Below are 18,989 nucleotides of genomic sequence, written 5' to 3'. Positions count from 1 at the left end.
CACTAAATTGGCCTAAGTGTGTGAATGTTGTCTGTCTATCTGCATTGGCCCTTGCAATGAGGTGGCGACTCGTCCAGGGTGTAACCTCCCTTCCGCCTGATTGTAGCTGAGATGGGCTCCAGCGCCCCCCAGCGTAGTGGTGGTTCAACCCCAAGTTAATTTTTTTTTTTAGGACTGAACCTGTGATACTCGGTCTAAAGCTATGTCCTGTAGTCAAGAAACAAGTCGTCCCTGGGTGGGCTTGAACCACCAACCTTTCGGTTAACAGCCGAACACGCTAACCAATTGCGCCACAGAGACTTGTTTAAGATCTGTCAGTCCACAACAGGTGGCATGTGAAAAGTCCGGTTGATCATATTTCTTATTTTGAAGACCTACTGAAATGAGATTTTCTTATTCAAACGGGGATAGCAGATCCATTCTATGTGTCATACTTGATCATTTCGCGATATTGCCATATTTTTGCTGAAAGGATTTAGTAGAGGACATCCACAATAAAGTTCCCAACTTTCGGTCGCTAACGGAAAAGCCCTGCCTCTACTGGAAGTCGCAGACGATGACGTCACATGTTGATGGCTCCTCACAAAGTCACATTGTTTTTAATGGGAGCCTCCAACAAAAACAGCTATTCGGGCCGAGAAAACGACAATTTCCCCATTAATTTGAGCGAGGATGAAAGTTTTGTGTTTGAGGATATTGATAGCGAAGAACTAGAACATTTAAAATAAAAAAAATACGCGATTGCATTGGGACGGATTTAGATGATTTTAGACACATTTACTTGGATAATTCTGGGAAATCCCTTATCTTTCGATTGTGTTGCTAGTGTTTTAGTGAGTTTAACAGTACCTGATAGTCGGAGGTGTCTTGACGCGCAGTGTTTTAGGGAAGTCGACGGCAGCTTTATGGACGGCGCAAGCTCAGCTGTTCTCCGGTAAGAAGCGACTTTTTACCACAATTTTCTCACCGAAACCTGCTGGTTGACATTCGGTCGGGACCCGTGTTCGCCGTGATCCATAGTAAAGTTTCACCTCTGTGAATTTTAAACAAGGAATCACCGTGTGTGGCTAAAGGCTAAAGCTTCCCAACTCCGTCTTTCTACTTTGACTTCTCCATTATTTATTGAACAAATTGCAAAGGATTCAGCATAACAGATCTCCTAAATACTGTGTAATTGTGCCTTTAAAGCAGACAACTTTTAGCTGTGTGTGTGTGTGCGGTGCTCATATTTCCTAACAGCCCGTGGCGTCACGCATACACGTCATCATTACGCGGCGTTTTCAAGAAGAAACTCCCGGGAAATTTAAAATTGCAATCTAGTAGAGATGCGCGGTTTGCGGTCTCATCCGCGGAGTCCGCGAATAATCCGCGGGTCGGGCGGTTGACATGACGAAAAAAAAATTTTTAATTAGATTCGGGCGGGTGGCGATTTGAATCATCCGGAAATATTTGATATACATGGTTCTGTGATGGGTATCCTTTGCCATTCAAGACCCGTGTCATAAAGCGAAGAAGACATTAGCTTTGTCGCCCTCTACAACATGTACGATCTGCTTGTCAGTCCGGCATCATGTTGTGTGTGTGGTGTCCGAGGCAACACGCACACGACTGCAAGGCTTACTGGGTGACGCAGAGTACACTAATGGTTGTGATATAAACAATTTTAACACTCTTAGTAATATGCGCCACGCTGTGAAGCCACACCAATTAAGAACGACAACAACATTGCAACACATGCCAAAACGGCCTTTTTAGTTTGCTAGATTGTAGAGATGCGCGGATAGGCAATTATATCATCCACCCGCCGTCCACCCGAACCAACATTTTATAAAGACCGGTACCCGCCCGCCAACCGCCCGCTGAAATACATCAGAGATTGTCCGCCTTTACCACTCACAGAGCTATTTAAACCTGTTCCACAGAGTAACGAAGAAAATTGGAGCCGCTAACGTTCCCGCGACTATCCAGTAGCGTTCATCCTGGTAAAAAGTCTATAGGCGTGCCGTGAAGTCATTGCTTTTGACATCTTCAACAACATGTACTAACCCGTTGTTAGTCCAGCAACATGTTGTGTGCTGCTTCCGCAGCAACACGCACACGACTGCAAGGCATACTGGGTGACACAGAGTACACTAATGGTTGTGATATAAACAATTTTAACACTCTTAGTAATATGCGCCACGCTGTGAAGCCACACCAATTAAGAACGACAAACACATTTCGGGAGAACATCCTCCCAGTAACACAACATAAACGCAACTCAACAAATACCCATAATCCTTTGTATTCATGACAGGCCCTGACTATTTTATACACCCCTAACAGCAAAGCCCCCCGTGCGTCGGTAAGGTGGGCGGGCTTAGGGGCGCGGGGGTGTAAAATATATTCAGGACGTATCATGAATACAAAGGATTATGGGTATTAGTTGTGTTGCGTTTATGTTGTATTGCTGGGAGAATGTTCTCCCGAAATGTGTTTGTCAATCTTGTTTGGTGTGGCTTCACAGCGTGGCGCTTATTACTAAGAGTGTTAAAAGTGTTTATATCACAACCATTAGTGTACTCTGTCACCCAGTATGCGTTGCAGTCGTGTGCGTGTTTCTGCGGAAGCGGCACACAACATGTTGCCGGACTAACAACCGGTTAGTACATGTTGTTGAAGATGTCAAAGGCAATGACTTCACGGCACGCCTATAGACTTATTACCAGGATGAACACTACTGGATAGTCGTGGGAACGTTAGCGGCTCCAATTTTCTTCGTTACTCCGTGAAACAGTTTTAAATAGCTCTGTGAGTGGTAAAGGCAGACAATCTCTGATGTATTTCAGCGGGCGGGTACTGGTCTTTATAAAATGTTGGGTCGGGTGGATGATATAATTGCCTATCTGCGCATCTCTACAATCTAGTAAACTAAAAAGGCCGTTTTGGCATGTGTTGCAATGTTGATATTTCCATCCATCCATTTTCTACTGCTTATTCCCTTTCGGGGTCGCGGGGGGCGCTGGCGCCTAGCTCAGCTACAATCGGGCGGAAGGCGGGGTACACCCTGGACAAGTCGCCCCCTCATCGCAGGGCCAACACAGATAGACAGACAACATTCACACTCACATTCACACACTAGGGCCAATTTAGTGTTGCCAATCAACCTATCCCCAGGTGCATGTCTTTGGAAGTGGGAGGAAGCCGGAGTACCCGGAGGGAACCCACGCATTCACGGGGGAAAACATGCAAACTCCACACAGAAAGATCCCGAGCCTGGATTTGAACCCAGGACTGCAGGAACTTCGTATTGTGAGGCAGACGCACTAACCCCTCTTCCACCGTGAAGCCCAATGTTAATATTTCATCATTGATATATAAACTATCAGACTGCCTGGTGGGTAGTAGTGGGTTTCAGTAGGCCTTAAATATTCAAACTTAATATTTGACGTAGAAATGTGAATATAAAAACTAAAAGCTTGTGAGAGTTGTTTAGCGTTTTGCCGCCAGGGGGCGCGATCCCCCCACTCGCGCCCTCCAGGACGGAAGGAAGAGGTGGGGGGGGGGGTGTTGTCGGTCCCTCCTACCCGCCCTCGCCTCCTCCCTCCTCGGCCGCAGCTCTCTCCCCTCCACGCCGCGGCAGGAGCGTCTGTTGAGCTGCCGGAGACCGCGTCATCTCCCTTTGTGCGCCCACCTGTGCTGGAGAACGGGCGCCCGGATGGAACACATCCACGCATCTCGCGTGGAATAACATTGACTTCATCCTCGTTGCGAATATTCCGTTGTTTAGATCCTCCTCCTCATCATTGGCAACGTCGGGGCATTTAAAGTTTGGATGATGCCCCAGCTCGGCATCCGGGATTGCAAATAAACCGATCATCTCCCAGAAGTGGCCAAAATATGGACTAATTAAAAAAAAAAAAAAAAAACTACATTCACCATGGGATTGTTACAGCTTCTTCTGGTTGTCTGCTTTTCTAGCTCAGGTAAGGAGATTTGCTATTTCCCTCTCATCCATCATTAATTCATAGGTTGTTTTCAAGCATTTGCCAAGCAGCCCTTCTAAAAAAAAAAAAAAAAAAAAAAAAATCCTCCCAGCCACCTGTTTTTTTCAAAACATTTTTTTTTTTATCTTTTTGCAATATAGTGCAAGGTTTCGGGGTGGACCCAGCTCTGCACATCAGTGTGTTTGATGAACTACTAATGCCTGGACATGGATTTGATGGAGTTACTCAGGTCCAAGGCTTCCACAGGGAGTCCAGAGCGTTCCACTTCCAAGGTAGGGTGACAGAACTGTTGGGAATATAACACCACTGCTTTAAACGTCCCTCCATCCATTTTCTGTACCGCTTGTCCTCATTTGGGTCACGGGCGGGCTGGAACCTATCCCAGGTGACTAAAGGATGTGCAGCCAAGAACATATGTACAAACTCCATTTCCATATGAGTTTGGAAATTGTGTTGGATGAAATATAAACGGAATACAATGATTTGCAAATCCTTTTCAACCCATACAAAGACAACATATTTGATGTTCAAACTGATAAACATTTTTTTTTTTTTGCAAATAATCATTAACTTTAGAATTTGATGCCAGCGACACGTGACAAAGAAGTTTGGAAAGGTGGCAATAAAGTTGAGGACTGTTATAGACGCAAAGTTCAAAAGCCAGCATCTGTGATAGTATGGGGGTGCATTAGTGCCCAAGGGTAACTTACACATCTGTGAAGGCAGCATTAATGGTGAAAGGTACATACGGGGTTTAGAACATATGCTGCCATCCAAGCGCCTTCTTTTTCATGGACGCCCCTGCTTATTTCAGTAAGACAACGCCAAGCCACAATCAGCACGTGTTAGAACAGTGTGGCTTCGTAAAAAAAGAGTGGGTACTTTCCTGGCCCGCCTGCAGTTCAGACCTGTCTCCCATTGAAAATGTGTGGCGCATTGTGAAGCATAAAATACGACAGCGGAGACCTCGGACTGTTGTACGACTGAAGCTCTACATAAAACAAGAATGGGAAAAAATTCCATTCCACTTTCAAAGCTTCAACAATTAGTTTCCTCAGTTCCCAAACGTTTATTAAGTGTTGTTAAAAGAAAAGGTGATGTAACACAGTGGTGAACATGCCCTTTCCCAACTACTTTGGCATGTGTCTTAGCCATGAAATTCTAAGTTAATTATTATTTGCAAAAAAATAAAAATAAAATACAGTTAATGAGTTTGAACATTTAATATCTTGTCTTTGTAGTGCATTCAATTGAGATGGGTTGAAAATGATTTGCAAATCATTGGATTCTGTTTATATTTACATCAACACAATTTCCCAACTCATATGGAAACGGGAATTGCTGAAGCTTTGAAAGTGGAATTCTTCAGTCATTCAACAGTCCGGGGTCTCCGCTGTCGTATTTTACGCTTCATAATGCGCCACACATTTTCGATGGAAGACAGGTCTGGATTGCAAGCGGCCCAGGAAAGTACCCGCACTCTTTTTTTTTTTTTTTTTTTTTTTTTTTTTTTTTTTTACAAAGCCACGCTGTTGTAACACGTGCTGAATGTGGCTTGGCATAGTCTTGCTGAAATAAGCAGGGGAGTCCGTGAAAAAGACTGCGCTTAGATGGCAGCATATGTTGTTCCAAAACCTGTATGTACCTTTTCAGCATTAATGGTTTCTTTACAGATATGTAAGTTACCCATGCCTTAGGCACTAATGCACCCCCATACCATCACAGATGCTGGCTTTTGAGCTTTGCGTCAATAACAGTCTGGATAGCTCGCTTCCCCTTTGGTCCGGATGACACAATGTCGAATATTTCCAAAAACTATTTGAAATGTGGACTAGTCAGACCACAGAAAAGTTTTCCACTTTGCATCAGTCCATCTTAGATGATCTCAGGCCCATCTGGATGTTGTTGATAAATGGCTTTGGCTTTGCATAGTAGAGCTTTAACTTGCACTTACAGATGTAGCGACAAACTGTATTTAGTGAGTGATTTTCTGAAGTGTTCCTGAGCCCATGTGGTGATATCCTTTAGAGATTGATGTCGGTTTTTGAAACATTGGCGTCTGAGGGATCGAAGGTCACGGTCATTCAATGTTGGTTTCTGACCATGCCGCTTACGTGGAGTGATTTCTCCAGATTTTCTGAACCTTTTGATGATATTATGGACCGTAGATGTTGAAATCTCTAAATTTTTTGCAATTGCACTTTGAGAAACTTTGTTCTTAAACTGTTTGACAATTTGCTCACATAGCTGTGGACAAAGGGGTGTACATTGCCCCATCCTTTCTTATGAAAGACTGAGCATTTTTTGGGAAGCTGTTTTTATACCCAATCATGGCACCCACCTGTTCCCAATTAGCCTGCACACATGTGGGACGTTCCAAATATCAATCAATCAATCAATGTTTATTCATATAGCCCTAAATCACTAGTGTCTCAAAGGGCTGCACAAACCACAACGACATCCTCTGTAGAGCCCACATAAGGGTGTTACGTCTGTGAGGCATAGTGCTGCCAAGTATGTCCCCTTCGTGGATGCGTCGAACGAGAACACAGCAATAGGTAAGATATTATGATTGATTAATGTAACAAAAGGAGCTATGAACAAAAATACTGGAGCTGAAAGAAAAACAAACAAAGGACGCTAGCATGAAAGCTAGGAATACAAATAGAAAAACAAAACTGGCCCAAAGGCACACAAAAAGGAAAAACAAAACATTTAGTATGAGAGGTAAGAATAAAACAAATGCGTAGCGTGTAAGCTCGCGAGAATAATAAATAGTTGCGTGTAAGCAAATGAGCATAGCAGACGTACCATTGCATGTGAGCAAATTTGGATCCCAGACTGAACAACAAAAGAGGCAGGCTTATATAAGGCAGGTGATTAGTAAGGACAGGTGTGCAGGACCGTGAGTAGCAGGTGAAACTGATAAGCTACCATGGTGACAGACTAAGCAGTCAAATAACAGAGTGATACAAAATGGAGCAGTAAACAATAATGTGTAGGGATCCGAAAAGAGGATGAGCCTTCCTCAACCTAATCAGTATTTATTGCCACCTTTCCCAACTTCTTTGTCACGTGTTGCTGGCATCAAATTCCAAAGTTAATGATTATTTGCAAAATAAAACTGTTTATCAGTTTGAACATCAAATATGTTGTCTGTGTAGCATATTCAACTTAATATGAGTTGAAAATGATTTGCAAATCATTGTATTCCGTTTATATTTACTTCTAACACCCATCCATTTTCTACCGCTTATTCCCTTTCGGGGTTGCAGGGGGTGCTGGCGCCTATCTCAGCTACAATCGGGCGGAAGGCGGGGTACACCCTGGACAAGTCGCCACCTCATCGCAGGGCCAGCACAGATAGACAGACAACATTCACACTCACATTCACACACTAGGGCCAATTTAGTGTTGCCAATCAACCTATCCCCAGGTGCATGTCTTTGGAGGTGGGAGGAAGCCGGAGTACCCGGAGGGAACCCACGCATTCACGGGGAGAACATGCAAACTCCACACAGAAAGATCCCGAGCCTGGATTTGAACCCAGGACTGCAGGAGCTTCGTATTGTGAGGCAGACGCACTAACCCCTCTACCACCGTGGCACAATTTCCCAATTCATATGGAAACTTTTTGTCAAGTGTGAGAACATTTCCTCTTATTCTTGTTAAAAACAATGACTACTTTGCTCATTTTGCAAAACAAGCCTTGTTTTTTATGGCTGCACATTTGTGATATGCCAGCCTTTTAAAGGGGAGACATGATCTCTAGCTTTAAGTTAATGTCAACGAATAAGACAGGATTTTTTTCGGGCTGATCTTACGGGGTTTACTGTGACATTTGCTATGACAACTTATAGCAGGGTTTTTGCTTGTAACTTAAAGCATTAAAATGATCCCCGAGACAGCTCTTATCTCAAAACTCTCTTAACTGAAGGTACCACTGTGTGTGCTAACCACTAGGCCACCGTGCACGCCCCCTCCTACAACATGGGGATTATTGCAGTTTTGAAGGTGGCGACATGGCGCTATAATAAGATTAGGCAGCGGCACAAATGTATGCACTCCTAAAAATGTATGACACAAGTCTTGGATTGGAGGGAGGTGGAGGGATGAACGTGTCTGCCAGTGTCGTTGTTATAAGCGGATGCTGGAGTGAATCAGGCGGTGGGTGGTGTTGGCTGTGAAAATGAAATATGTTATCTTTTCCTTACTAAGTAAACGGGAGTGTGCTTAAACGACGCTGTCAAAGTCTGCGCGGCGCTTCCCGTGGTGCGTCTTTATCATTTGATAGTCCAATTACATTACAAACATATTTAAAGGAAGCACATTTGCACCGGCTTTACATCTTTTTAGCTGTTAACAAATTGGAAAAGAAATCTGTGGAATGGAACAAAATGAAAATGTTTGTAATTGCTATGGTGGTTGCCTTTTTCGGATTAGTCTTGCGCAAGATGAGGCGGAAAAGTTGTGCAGAGCGTACACGACGTACAAACCCCGTTTTCACATGAGTTGGGAAATTGTGTTGGATGTAAATATAAACTGAATACAATGATTTGCAAATCCTTTTCAACCCATATTCAATTGAATGCTACAAAGACAAGATATTTGATGTTCAAACTCATAAACTTTTATTCTTTTTTGCAAATAATAATTAACTTTGAATTTCATGGTTGCAACACGGGCCAAAGTAGTTGGGAAAGGGCATGTTCACCACATATCGAGTATATCGATATATCGCCCAGCCCTAACTGCAATTCACAAGAACAAAAGTGGTGCAGGCATCCCTGTTTAAATTAGTTTTTTGTTTTGATCGGCTTGGCCGGAGTAGGACCCCCAAGCAGAGAGAGACAGTATACGACAATATAAAAGGTTATGTACAAAAAAAGTGCACTCAGGAGTGGAGAAAAAGTAAAAGATACATTTGGAGAAGCCACATTAATATGGACAAAACCAAAAGAGTGTTGCAGTGTTGGGAAAAACAACTATAACATCAACAGTATTCAGTGTCCAGAATACGCAAGGTTAGCCAAAAAGGAATCTACAAAGAGTAAAGCTATGTTGGAGGAATGCACAATAGCAGGAGAGCAACTGGCAACACTGGCAGCAGGGTTCATGAAGGCCTAATTGCAACTGTCTGCAGGTGCGAGTGGTCACAGAGATGCTGCAAGAAAAGGCAGACAGGCAGCAGCAGAGCCGCGGAGACAAACACCATAAGTCGTTGTGCATACTAAGCGCCCTCACCATGGAGACACTCATTTATTGCACATCCGTGCTGGCATACTCCTTTGTCCTGCAGGTTTTTGCAATGATGTTGAACAAGCAGCAGGTGTAATCTTTACCAACATTTCAGCAATACAGACCCACAATCTATTAGGGATGTAACGTACGATATTATCATGGTATTAAGGTCACGGTACGATATTATTGTGGTATATGTCCCCCCCTCCCCAAAAAAATAATAAAAAATTCCATAGTGTGTAAAATTAAGTGGCAGGAATGTTTAGAATAAAAACACTTAACTTGACACTTAACTTGAACACAAGCATAGTGCTAAAATGGTCTTATTACTACAAACGTGTATGTTTAAGAATTGTGCAGGAACATCCACTGTTTCTAGTAAAATTGTCAAAGTTTCTTGATGACGAACCCCAAGATGCAGAGATGGAGGCAGGCATTGAACAAGTTAACATGGATTTAATATAAAACACTAGAACAAAACCAAACAAAGTGTACAAACAAAAAGCACGCACGTGGGCGGATAACAAACTAAGAGAGCTAGCGTGGGAGCTAGAAAACGAAAAGGAACTTTAGCATGGAAAACAGAAGTCGTACTTAGAAAACAAAACTGGAAGCAGGGAACAAAAGCCAGTAAGCTACAAATAGCTAACGAAATATAGCTTACCGCTACGCTGCAAAGATACGACAAGAGCGACAGGAAATGACATCGACAATCCACGACACGATAGGTAACAACGACAAGTGCGACATGCAATACAATAATCCAGCCCTGACTGGAGGAACTAAGCAGGTAAAATAGGAGCTGGCTGATTGACATCAGGTGTGGCCAGGTGCCAATCAGCCACAGATGAGGGGAAACAAAGCACTCAGGGAGACAAACAGGAAGCTGAACCAAAATAAGAGCGCTGACAGGAACTAAGGACAGGAAATACTAAACACATAAAGGAGAAACTAAAACACAAACAGTCAGCGGCAAGCCTGACATAAATATATTATTGTGGTATATGTCCCCCCCCTCCCAAAAAAAACAATTGAAAATTCCATAGTGTGTAAAATTAAGTGGCAGGAATGTTTAGAATAAAAACACTTAACTTGACACTTAAGTTGAACACAAGCATAGTGTTCTTATTACTACAAACGTGTATTTTTAAGAATTGTGCAGGAACATCCACTGTTTCTAGTAAAATTGTCAAAGTTTCTTGATGCCGATCCCCAAGATGCAGAGATGGAGGCAGGCATTGAACAAGGAAACATGGATTTAATATAAAACACTAGAACAAAACCAAACAAAGGGTACAAACAAAAAGCATGCACGTGGGCGGATAACAAACTAAGAGAGCTAGCATGGGAGCTAGAAAACAAAAAGGAACTTTAGCATGGAAAACATGCTAAAGTTCTTAGAAAACAAAACTGGAAGCAGGGAACAAAAGCCAGTAAGCTACAAATAGCTAACGAAATATAGCTTACCGCTACGCTGCAAAGATACGACAAGAGCGACAGGAAATGACATCGACAATCCACGACACGATAGGTAACAACGACAAGTGCGACATGCAATACAATAATCCAGCCCTGACTGGAGGAACTAAGCAGGTAAAATAGGAGCTGGCTGATTGACATCAGGTGTGGCCAGGTGCCAATCAGCCACAGCTGAGGGGAAACAAAGCACTCAGGGAGACAGACAGGAAGCTGAACCAAAATAAGAGCGCTGACAGGAACTAAGGACAGGAAATACTAAACACACAAAGCAGAAACTAAAACACAAACAAACTGTCAGCGGCAGGCCTGACATAAATATAAAAAAAAACAAAACTGAGTGTTTTTAAAGTGAGAATGTAAACATCCAAACAATAATTTTCACTTTCATTTATTTTATTTTCTGACAAGTAGTGTCCTCCACAATGGACATGTTTACATCTGTCTAGAACAGTGTTTCTCAAATGGGGGTACTTGAAGGTATGCCAGGGGTACATGAGATTAAAAAAAAAAATTCTAAAAATAGCAACAATCAAAAAAATCCTTTAAAAATATATTCATTGAATAATACTTCAAAGAAATATTAATGTTAGTTCATAAACTGTGAAAAGAAATGCAACAATGCAATATTCAGTGTTGACAGCTCGATTTTTTGTGGACATGTTCCATAAATATTGATGTTAAAGATTTCTTTTTTTGTGAAGAAATGTTTAGAATGAAGTTCATGAATCCGGATGGATCTCTATTACAATCCCCAAAGAGGGCACTTTAAGTTGATGATTACTTCTATGTGTAGACATTTTTATTTATAATTGAATCACTTGTTTATTTTTCAACACGTTTTTAGTTATTTGTATATCTTTTTTTTCCAAATTGTTCAAGAAAGACCACTACAAATGAGCAATATTTTGCACTGTTGTACAATTTAATAAATCAGAAACTAATGATATAGTGCTGTATTTTACTTCTTTATCTCTTTTTTTCAACCAAAAATGCTTTGCTCCGACTAAGGGGTACTTGAATTAAAAAAATGTTCACAGGGGGTACATCACTGAAAAAAGGTTGAGAACCACTGGTCTAAAATATGCTATTTCTCAGAAAAGTGCACTAACAATTTAAATTTTAATAATGTTTAAACCTTACAAACTAATGTTTGGTTTCTCTGGCTTCAAATATATTTGCTGAGGTGACGACATAGCGACAGAGAGAGAAAAGCGGTAGGAAATGGACGGATGGATTGAAGATTCATCAAGAAGTTGTTCAGTTTACTCGCATTTCCTGCAACATAAAGTTTTTTTGGGGTACTTCCGTCGGTACGCTGCCTGCCATAAGACCGGCTGACTTTGTCGCCTTGAGACAAAATTGGCGCACTTTGTTTTGCAGAATGCAGGCTTTCTTACCTCCGCCAAAGAGGATATTATTTTACCAGGGTTTGTTAGCAACATAACTCAAAAAGTTCTGGAAAGATTTTGCTGAAAAAAACAACAATATTTCTCATCTACTACAAACACACTTCTCTTGCTGCTTACGGCGTTCAATTCAGAGGGACGTAGTTTGTTTTAAGGCCAAAAAAAAATTACACACTAATGGGTCCACAGCACCGCAACACATTAATGCGCCTGGAATGATCCAAACACAAGAAAATGCATATCGCAAGTTTTTCTTATAGGACAGGGGTCTGCAACCCAAAATGTTTAAAGAGCCATATTGGACCAAAAATAAAAAAACAAATCTGTCTGGAGCCGCAAAAAATTAAAAGCCATTTTACATACAGATAGTGTGTCATGAGACATACATTTAATTATGAGGACTTAAAGGCCTACTATAATGTGATTTTCTTATTCAAACAAGGATACCAAATCCATTCTATGTGTCATACTTGATCATTTTGCGATATTGCCATATTTATGCTGAAAGGATTTAGTAGAGAACATCGACGATAAAGTTCGCAACTTTTGGTCACTAATAAAAAAGCCTTGCCTGAACCGGAAGTAGCAGATGATGTGCGCGTGACGTCACGGGTTCTAGAGCTCCTCCCTATCCGCACATTGTTTACAATCATGGCCACCAGCAGCTAGAGCAATTCAGACAGAGAAAGCGACAATTTCCCCATTAATTTGAGCAAGGATGATAGATTCGTGGAAGAGGATAGTGAGAGTGAAGGACTACAAGAAAGAAAAAAAAAAAAGACGAGGGCAGTGGCAGCAATTCAGATGTTATTAGACACATTTACTAGGATAATTCTGGAAAATCCCTTATCTGCTTATTGTGTTGCTAGTGTTTTAGTGAAATCATATAGTCATACCTGAAAGTCGGAGGGGAGTAGTGACCGCCAGTGTCGCTGAGGGAAGCCACGGAGGAGCCAAGTGAGTCACAGCTGCAGGAGGAACGACACAAGCGCCGCTCATGTTTATGGTAAGAGCCGACTTATTACCACAATTTTCTCACTGAAACCTGCCGGTTGACATGTGGTAGAGAACCATGTTCGCTTGACCGCTCTGTTCCATATTAAAGCTTCACCGTTATCTTTAGGGAATGTAAACAAAGAAACGCCGGGTAATGTGTTTCAGTAGGCCTTTAAAGGAAACTAAATGAGCTCAAATATAGCTACAAATGAGGCATAGTAATGCAATATGTACATAGAGCTAGCTTAAATAGCATGTTAGCATCAATTAGCTTACAGTCATGCAGTGACCAAATATGCCCGATTAGCACTCCACATAAGTCAATAACCTCAACAAAACTCACCTTTGTGCATTCATGCACAACGTTATACGTTTGGGGGACAAAATGAGACGTAAAAAGTAGTGGCATAAAACACGTCCTAGAAAGTCGGAGAAAGTTATGCATGTAAACAAACTAGGATGAGTTCAAGGACCACCCAAATTAGTAGGACAAAACGGCGCTCGCCAAATACTCCAATCAGTGAAGCATGTTCAATATAAACAGTTTGCTTTATAGCAATTAGGGAGGTTTGTGTCATGGTTGTCCTCCTACAAAAACCAAATTAAAACAAAAAAAACATTTTTTCCCCTCATTTCCATTTTTCATATATTTTTGAAAAAGCTCCAGAGAGCCACTAGGGCGGCGCTAAAGAGCCGCGGGTTGCCGACCCCTGTTATAGGAGATACATTATAATAGTATATTTAGTAAATAAAAAACAATTTGTAACACATCTGTGTAGGGCTGGGCGATATGGCCTTTTATTAATATCTCAATATTTTAGGCCATGTCACGATACACCATATATATCTCCTTATTTTGCTTAGCCTTGAATGAACACTTGATGCATATAATCACAGCAGTATGATGATTCTATATGTCTACATTAAAACATTCTTCTTCATACTGCATTCATATATGCTACTTTTAAACTTTCATGCAGAGAGGGAAATCACAACTAAGTCAATTGACCAAAACTGTATTTATTAAACAGTTATTAAGCAGTGGCACAAACATTCATGTCATTTCAAAACAGAAAGTGCAAGATTGTCAGAGACATTTTAAAACAAGCTATTAGTGCACTTTTGTGCATGATGTCACTAAAATTACATATCAAAACACTAAATTAAAGTGCACTTTTTGTACAGAATGCCACTACAATAGTTGAAAACAAATAAAGTGCACTTTTGTGCATGATGTCACACAAGATATTTCAATAACTGTCAAAAATGAGCTGCATAATAGGAAATCAAATAGTGTATGTCCTTCGCTATGTGGTAGGTTCCTGCGGACGTTATCTCCTTCTGTTGACTATTTTTTTCATACGGTGTTGATCTGAAACTGAAAGACGCCAGGCTCAATTGGGTCAGTACATTTTGTTGGTGTGGCGTCGGTCGAGATGTTGGCATGCGGAGTTTCAAACACTATTCATTCTCTAGCGGGTGACTTTTCAAAAGCTACACATTATTAGTGCTGCTACTTTTTGTAGCAACGCTTTTGCCGCATACTGTTGTCCGTTCAACATCTTCGATCCGTCCGGTGGCCATGGATTAAGTGCTGGCTGTCCAAAGTCGGGACCCTGGGTGGACCGCTCGCCTGTCCATCGGTTGGGGACATCTCTGCGCTGCTGACCAGTCTCCGCTTGGGATGGTTTCCTGCTGGCCCCACTATGGACTGTACTCCCACCATTATGTTAGATCCACTATGGACTGGACTTTCACAATATTATGTTAGACCCACTCAACGTCCATTGCTTTCGGTCTCCCCTAGAGGGGGGTTAACCACATATGCGGTCCTCTCCAAGGTTTCTCATTGGGCGGTATAGCTCGGTTGGTAGAGCGGCCGTGCCAGCAACTTGAGGGTTGCAGGTTCGATCCCCGCTTCCGCCATCTTAGTCACTGCCGTTGTGTCCTTGGGCAAGACACTTTACCCACCTGCTCCCAGTGCCACCCACACTGGTTTAAATGTAACTTAGATATTGGGTTTCACTATGTAAAAGCCCTTTGAGACACTAAAGAAAAGCGCAATATAATTCACTTCACCTCATAGTCATTCACATTGACGTCCCACTGGGGTGAATTTTCCTTGCCCTTATGTGGGCTCTGTGCCGCAGATGTCGTTGTGGCTCGTGCAGCCCTTTGAGACACTTGTGATTTAGGGCTATACAAATACACATTGATTGATTGATTGATCTTCCCGCTTGAAGCCAAACCACCGCCAGATGATGGACCCCGTGCTGTTTTTCTTGGGAATTAATTATACCTTCATTTGTTACCAGATTCGCACTTTCTTTCTCTCGTATTACCACTCGCACCGCTCCGCTAGCATCGCAGCTAACTTTACAATGTCGCTACCTCCCTGCTCCGCGTATAACGTTGCACGTGCGACAATTTGTGACGTATGGAACAAGATGCGCTTGTTTTACGTCTCTGTGAGAAGGAGAGACGAAAACAAAGGAGAAACGCCTGAAGTGCAATGACCCGGGCAAAATACAGCCTTTCCTTTGAAACGATAAAAATAAAAATGGCACGATAGACATTTTTCTATCATGCCCACAATATGTATCGTCATATCGCCCAGCACTACATTTGTGGTTGTCCTATGTCCGTTTTTAAGCACGTTCTAAATTGGTGCTTGAACATTGAAAGAGCTAGAAACATTTTTGGCTATGATCGGAATCTTGTAATCTTGATACAAATCCTCTTTATGTAGCCCATCTGTGGTTGCCCTTTGTAATCATACTTGAGACCTCCGATTTCTGGAGGTAGGGGGGCGTGGTCGGGGTTGGGGCGGAGGCGTGGTCGGGGCGTGGGCGTAGTTAAGAGGGGATGAGTGTATTTACATCTACAATTCTCCAATTCGAGTATTCCATAAATATTTCATGTATATATATGTATATATATATATATATATATGAAATACTTGACTTTCAGTGAATTCTAGCTATATATATTTATTTTATTATATATATATATATATATATAAATAAAAGAAATAGTTCAATTTCAGACGGCACCTATCAAATACACAGTAATAAAAACACAGTTGTTCTACTAACTGTACTGTGCTTGCTGGTTACTTAAAAAACAACACTTACCTTTCACTATTTGAGTAACCTTTGTTCTGCCATTTCTTTCTTTCATTTTGCTCAGTGTAATATATTGGGTTGAAGTCAATAACCAGGCGAGGTGATGAAGTTGCGTCTCTTTACTGAGGGCTTCAGAACAGACTCCCTCACTTGCCGTCAGGTGCCCAACACCACGTAAATCGTTGGCCAATCAAAAAGCAACACCATAACGCTATTGCCAACATTCACCAGGAGATGGCAACAGACAACATAGAATCACTCTATTACAGACTGCGTCGCCATGGCTGTAACTTCCTCGTTCTTCTGCTTCGTCTCCTTGTGTGTGCAGTTTTTTATTCAAATCTGTAGATGTTGTAACGTGATTGGGCAGGCAAGCTGTTTATACTGTTTAGTGGGAAAGCGGTCGTGTAAACAGGCTGTCTCCACTCAGGTCCGCAAGAAGCTGGAGGGGGCGTGGCCTCCAGCTCGGGCTGAAATTCGGGAGGTTTTCGGGAGAGGCGTGGAATTTAGGGAGTGTTGGCAAGTATATTTGTAATTAGTTCTTAGGTTATAAAGAAGAATTGCGTGAATTACCCTTTTGACCCGCAGGCAGCACGGTGGAACAGGGTTTGATCCTTGGCTCGGGATCTTTCTGTGTGGGGTTTGCATGTTCTCCCCGTGACTGCGTGGGTTCCCTTCGGGTACTCCAGCTTCCTCCCACCTCTAAAAACATGCACCTGGGGATAGGTTGATTGGCAACAATAAATTGACCATAGTGTGTGAATGTGAGTTGGCCCCTCTGTGTTGGCCCTGCAATGAGTTGGCGACTTGTCCAGGGTGTACGCCGCCTTCCGCCCGTGTGCAGCTGAGATAGGCTCCAGCACCCCCCGAAACTCCGTAAGGGACAAGCGGTAGAACATTTATCGACGGACCCTTTTGACCCCATGAAATGTGACACTCTTGATCTCGGTCATTTTTGTGACATGTTCCGTACCAGCTTTCCTTAAATTATGAGCAGGTCAGATTTGTAGAATAAAACATTTTTTTTACGCAGCTCCAAACAGTTTTTTGACAAAATCAGCGTGTAGCTACAAAGATAAGTGGAATCACATTGGACCTGATCCAGCATTGTATTGTTTTTTCATTGTTTTTACCATGAATTGATTTATTACCATGGATTGATTTACGTGGACCCCAACTTAAACAAGTTGAACAATTGTACGAAATATGTACTGTATTGTGCAATCTACTATTAAAAGTTTCAATCAATCAATCTCAGGGCAATTGGACTGTTTGGTTTGTCTTGGAAGACGTTTGGCCGAGATCGCTGAGTTTGACTAGATCTGACCAATCTAAGTGTAAGACTAGATCATCTGACCAATCATACAAGACAAACCAAACAGTCCAGTGGCGATCAATTGAATGCCCTGAGAATACAAAGACCGAGAGGAATGAGAACATCCATAGACACATTCTATTTTTAATCCAAATTAGTTTCGGTTGGCCTTGGTGCAGATCTATGCTTGGCTGAATGCCATTCTTATTTATTGTAGCCTCTCACAAACCCTGTATGGTAACATTTTTCGAATATCAATCAATCAATCAATCAATCAATCAATGTTTAATTATATAGCCCCAAATCATAAGTGCCTCAAAGGGCTGCATCCTCGGTAGGGCAGACATAAGGGCAAGGAAAAACTCACCCCAGTGGGACGTCGACCATGATGACTATGAGAAACCCCCCCGCCCCCAGCGGACCGAAAGCAATGGATGTCGAGCGGATCTAACGTGATATTGTGAAAGTTCAATCCATAGTGGATCTAACGTAACCGTGAGAATCAAGTCCAAAGTGGATCCAATACAGTAGCGAGAGTCCCATCCAAAGTGGAGCCAGCAGGAAACCATCCCAAGCGGAGGCGGATCAGCAGCGCAGAGATAAATGATAAATAAATAAATGGGTTGTACTTGTATAGCGCTTTTCTACCTTCAAGGTACTCAAAGCGCTTTGACACTACTTCCACATTTACCCATTCACACACACATTCACACACTGATGGAGGGAGCTGCCATGCAAGGCGCCAACCAGTACCCATCAGGAGCAAGGGTGAAGTGTCTTGCTCAGGACACAACGGACGTGACGAAGTTGGTTCTAGGTGGGATTTGAACCAGTGACCCTCGGGTTGCGCACGGCCACTCTCCCACTGCGCCACGCAGATGTCCCCAACCGATACACAGGCGAGCGGTCCATCTTGGCTCCCGACTCTGGACGAGCAGTCCATCCTGGGTCTCGACTCTGGACAGCCAGTACTTCATCCATGGCCACCAGACCGGATCCCCTCCGCAAGGGATGGGGGGACATAGGAGAAAAAGAAAATAAACGGCAGATCAACTGGTCTAAAAAGGGGGTCTGTTTAAAGGCTAGAGTATACAAATAAGTTTTAAGATGAGATTTAAATGCTTCTACTGAGGTAGCATCTCGAACTCGAACGGGAGGGCATTCCAGAGTACTGAAGCCCGAACGGAAAACGCTCTATAGCCCGCATATACCCTATCCACCACGATATAATCAAACAACTGTTGAAAAATTGCTAATGGAAACCTCCTTGCAGTATCTAATGAGATTGCCAAGAGACACATCACAAGAAGGATAAAGATATCCGTCAAAAACACAGGAAGAGCAGAGAAGAATATCGTATTTTTCAGGCTTTCAGATCAGTGGCATTGTTCCCAACGCTCGCACTAAAGATCTGGGCACAGACGGCTTAAAGCGAGAATGT

At 42.4% G+C, this 18,989-nt stretch overlaps 1 protein-coding gene and 1 non-coding gene across 2 annotated transcripts in view; one reads left to right on the top strand and one right to left on the bottom strand.

Moving 5' to 3' along the window:
• Nucleotides 1-226: 226 nt before the first annotated feature.
• Nucleotides 227-300, bottom strand: trnan-guu (transfer RNA asparagine (anticodon GUU)). The gene has a single exon. It is a non-coding gene; the product is annotated as a tRNA-Asn (tRNA).
• A 3,290-nt stretch (nucleotides 301-3,590) lies between these two features.
• The window catches only part of LOC133563739 (protein kinase C-binding protein NELL2-like), a 129,813-nt gene continuing 114,414 nt past the window's right edge, over nucleotides 3,591-18,989 (top strand). The window contains exons 1-2 of the mRNA XM_061918037.1: nucleotides 3,591-3,965; nucleotides 4,127-4,258. Coding sequence (XP_061774021.1) covers nucleotides 3,920-3,965; nucleotides 4,127-4,258 — 178 coding nt within the window. The 5' untranslated portion in view covers nucleotides 3,591-3,919. The remainder of the gene's footprint in view (nucleotides 3,966-4,126; nucleotides 4,259-18,989) is intronic.

Source organism: Nerophis ophidion, linkage group LG12 (genome assembly GCF_033978795.1).
Source record: "Nerophis ophidion isolate RoL-2023_Sa linkage group LG12, RoL_Noph_v1.0, whole genome shotgun sequence".
Taxonomy (NCBI): domain Eukaryota; kingdom Metazoa; phylum Chordata; class Actinopteri; order Syngnathiformes; family Syngnathidae; genus Nerophis; species Nerophis ophidion.
This window is presented reverse-complemented; position numbering and strand designations above follow the sequence as displayed.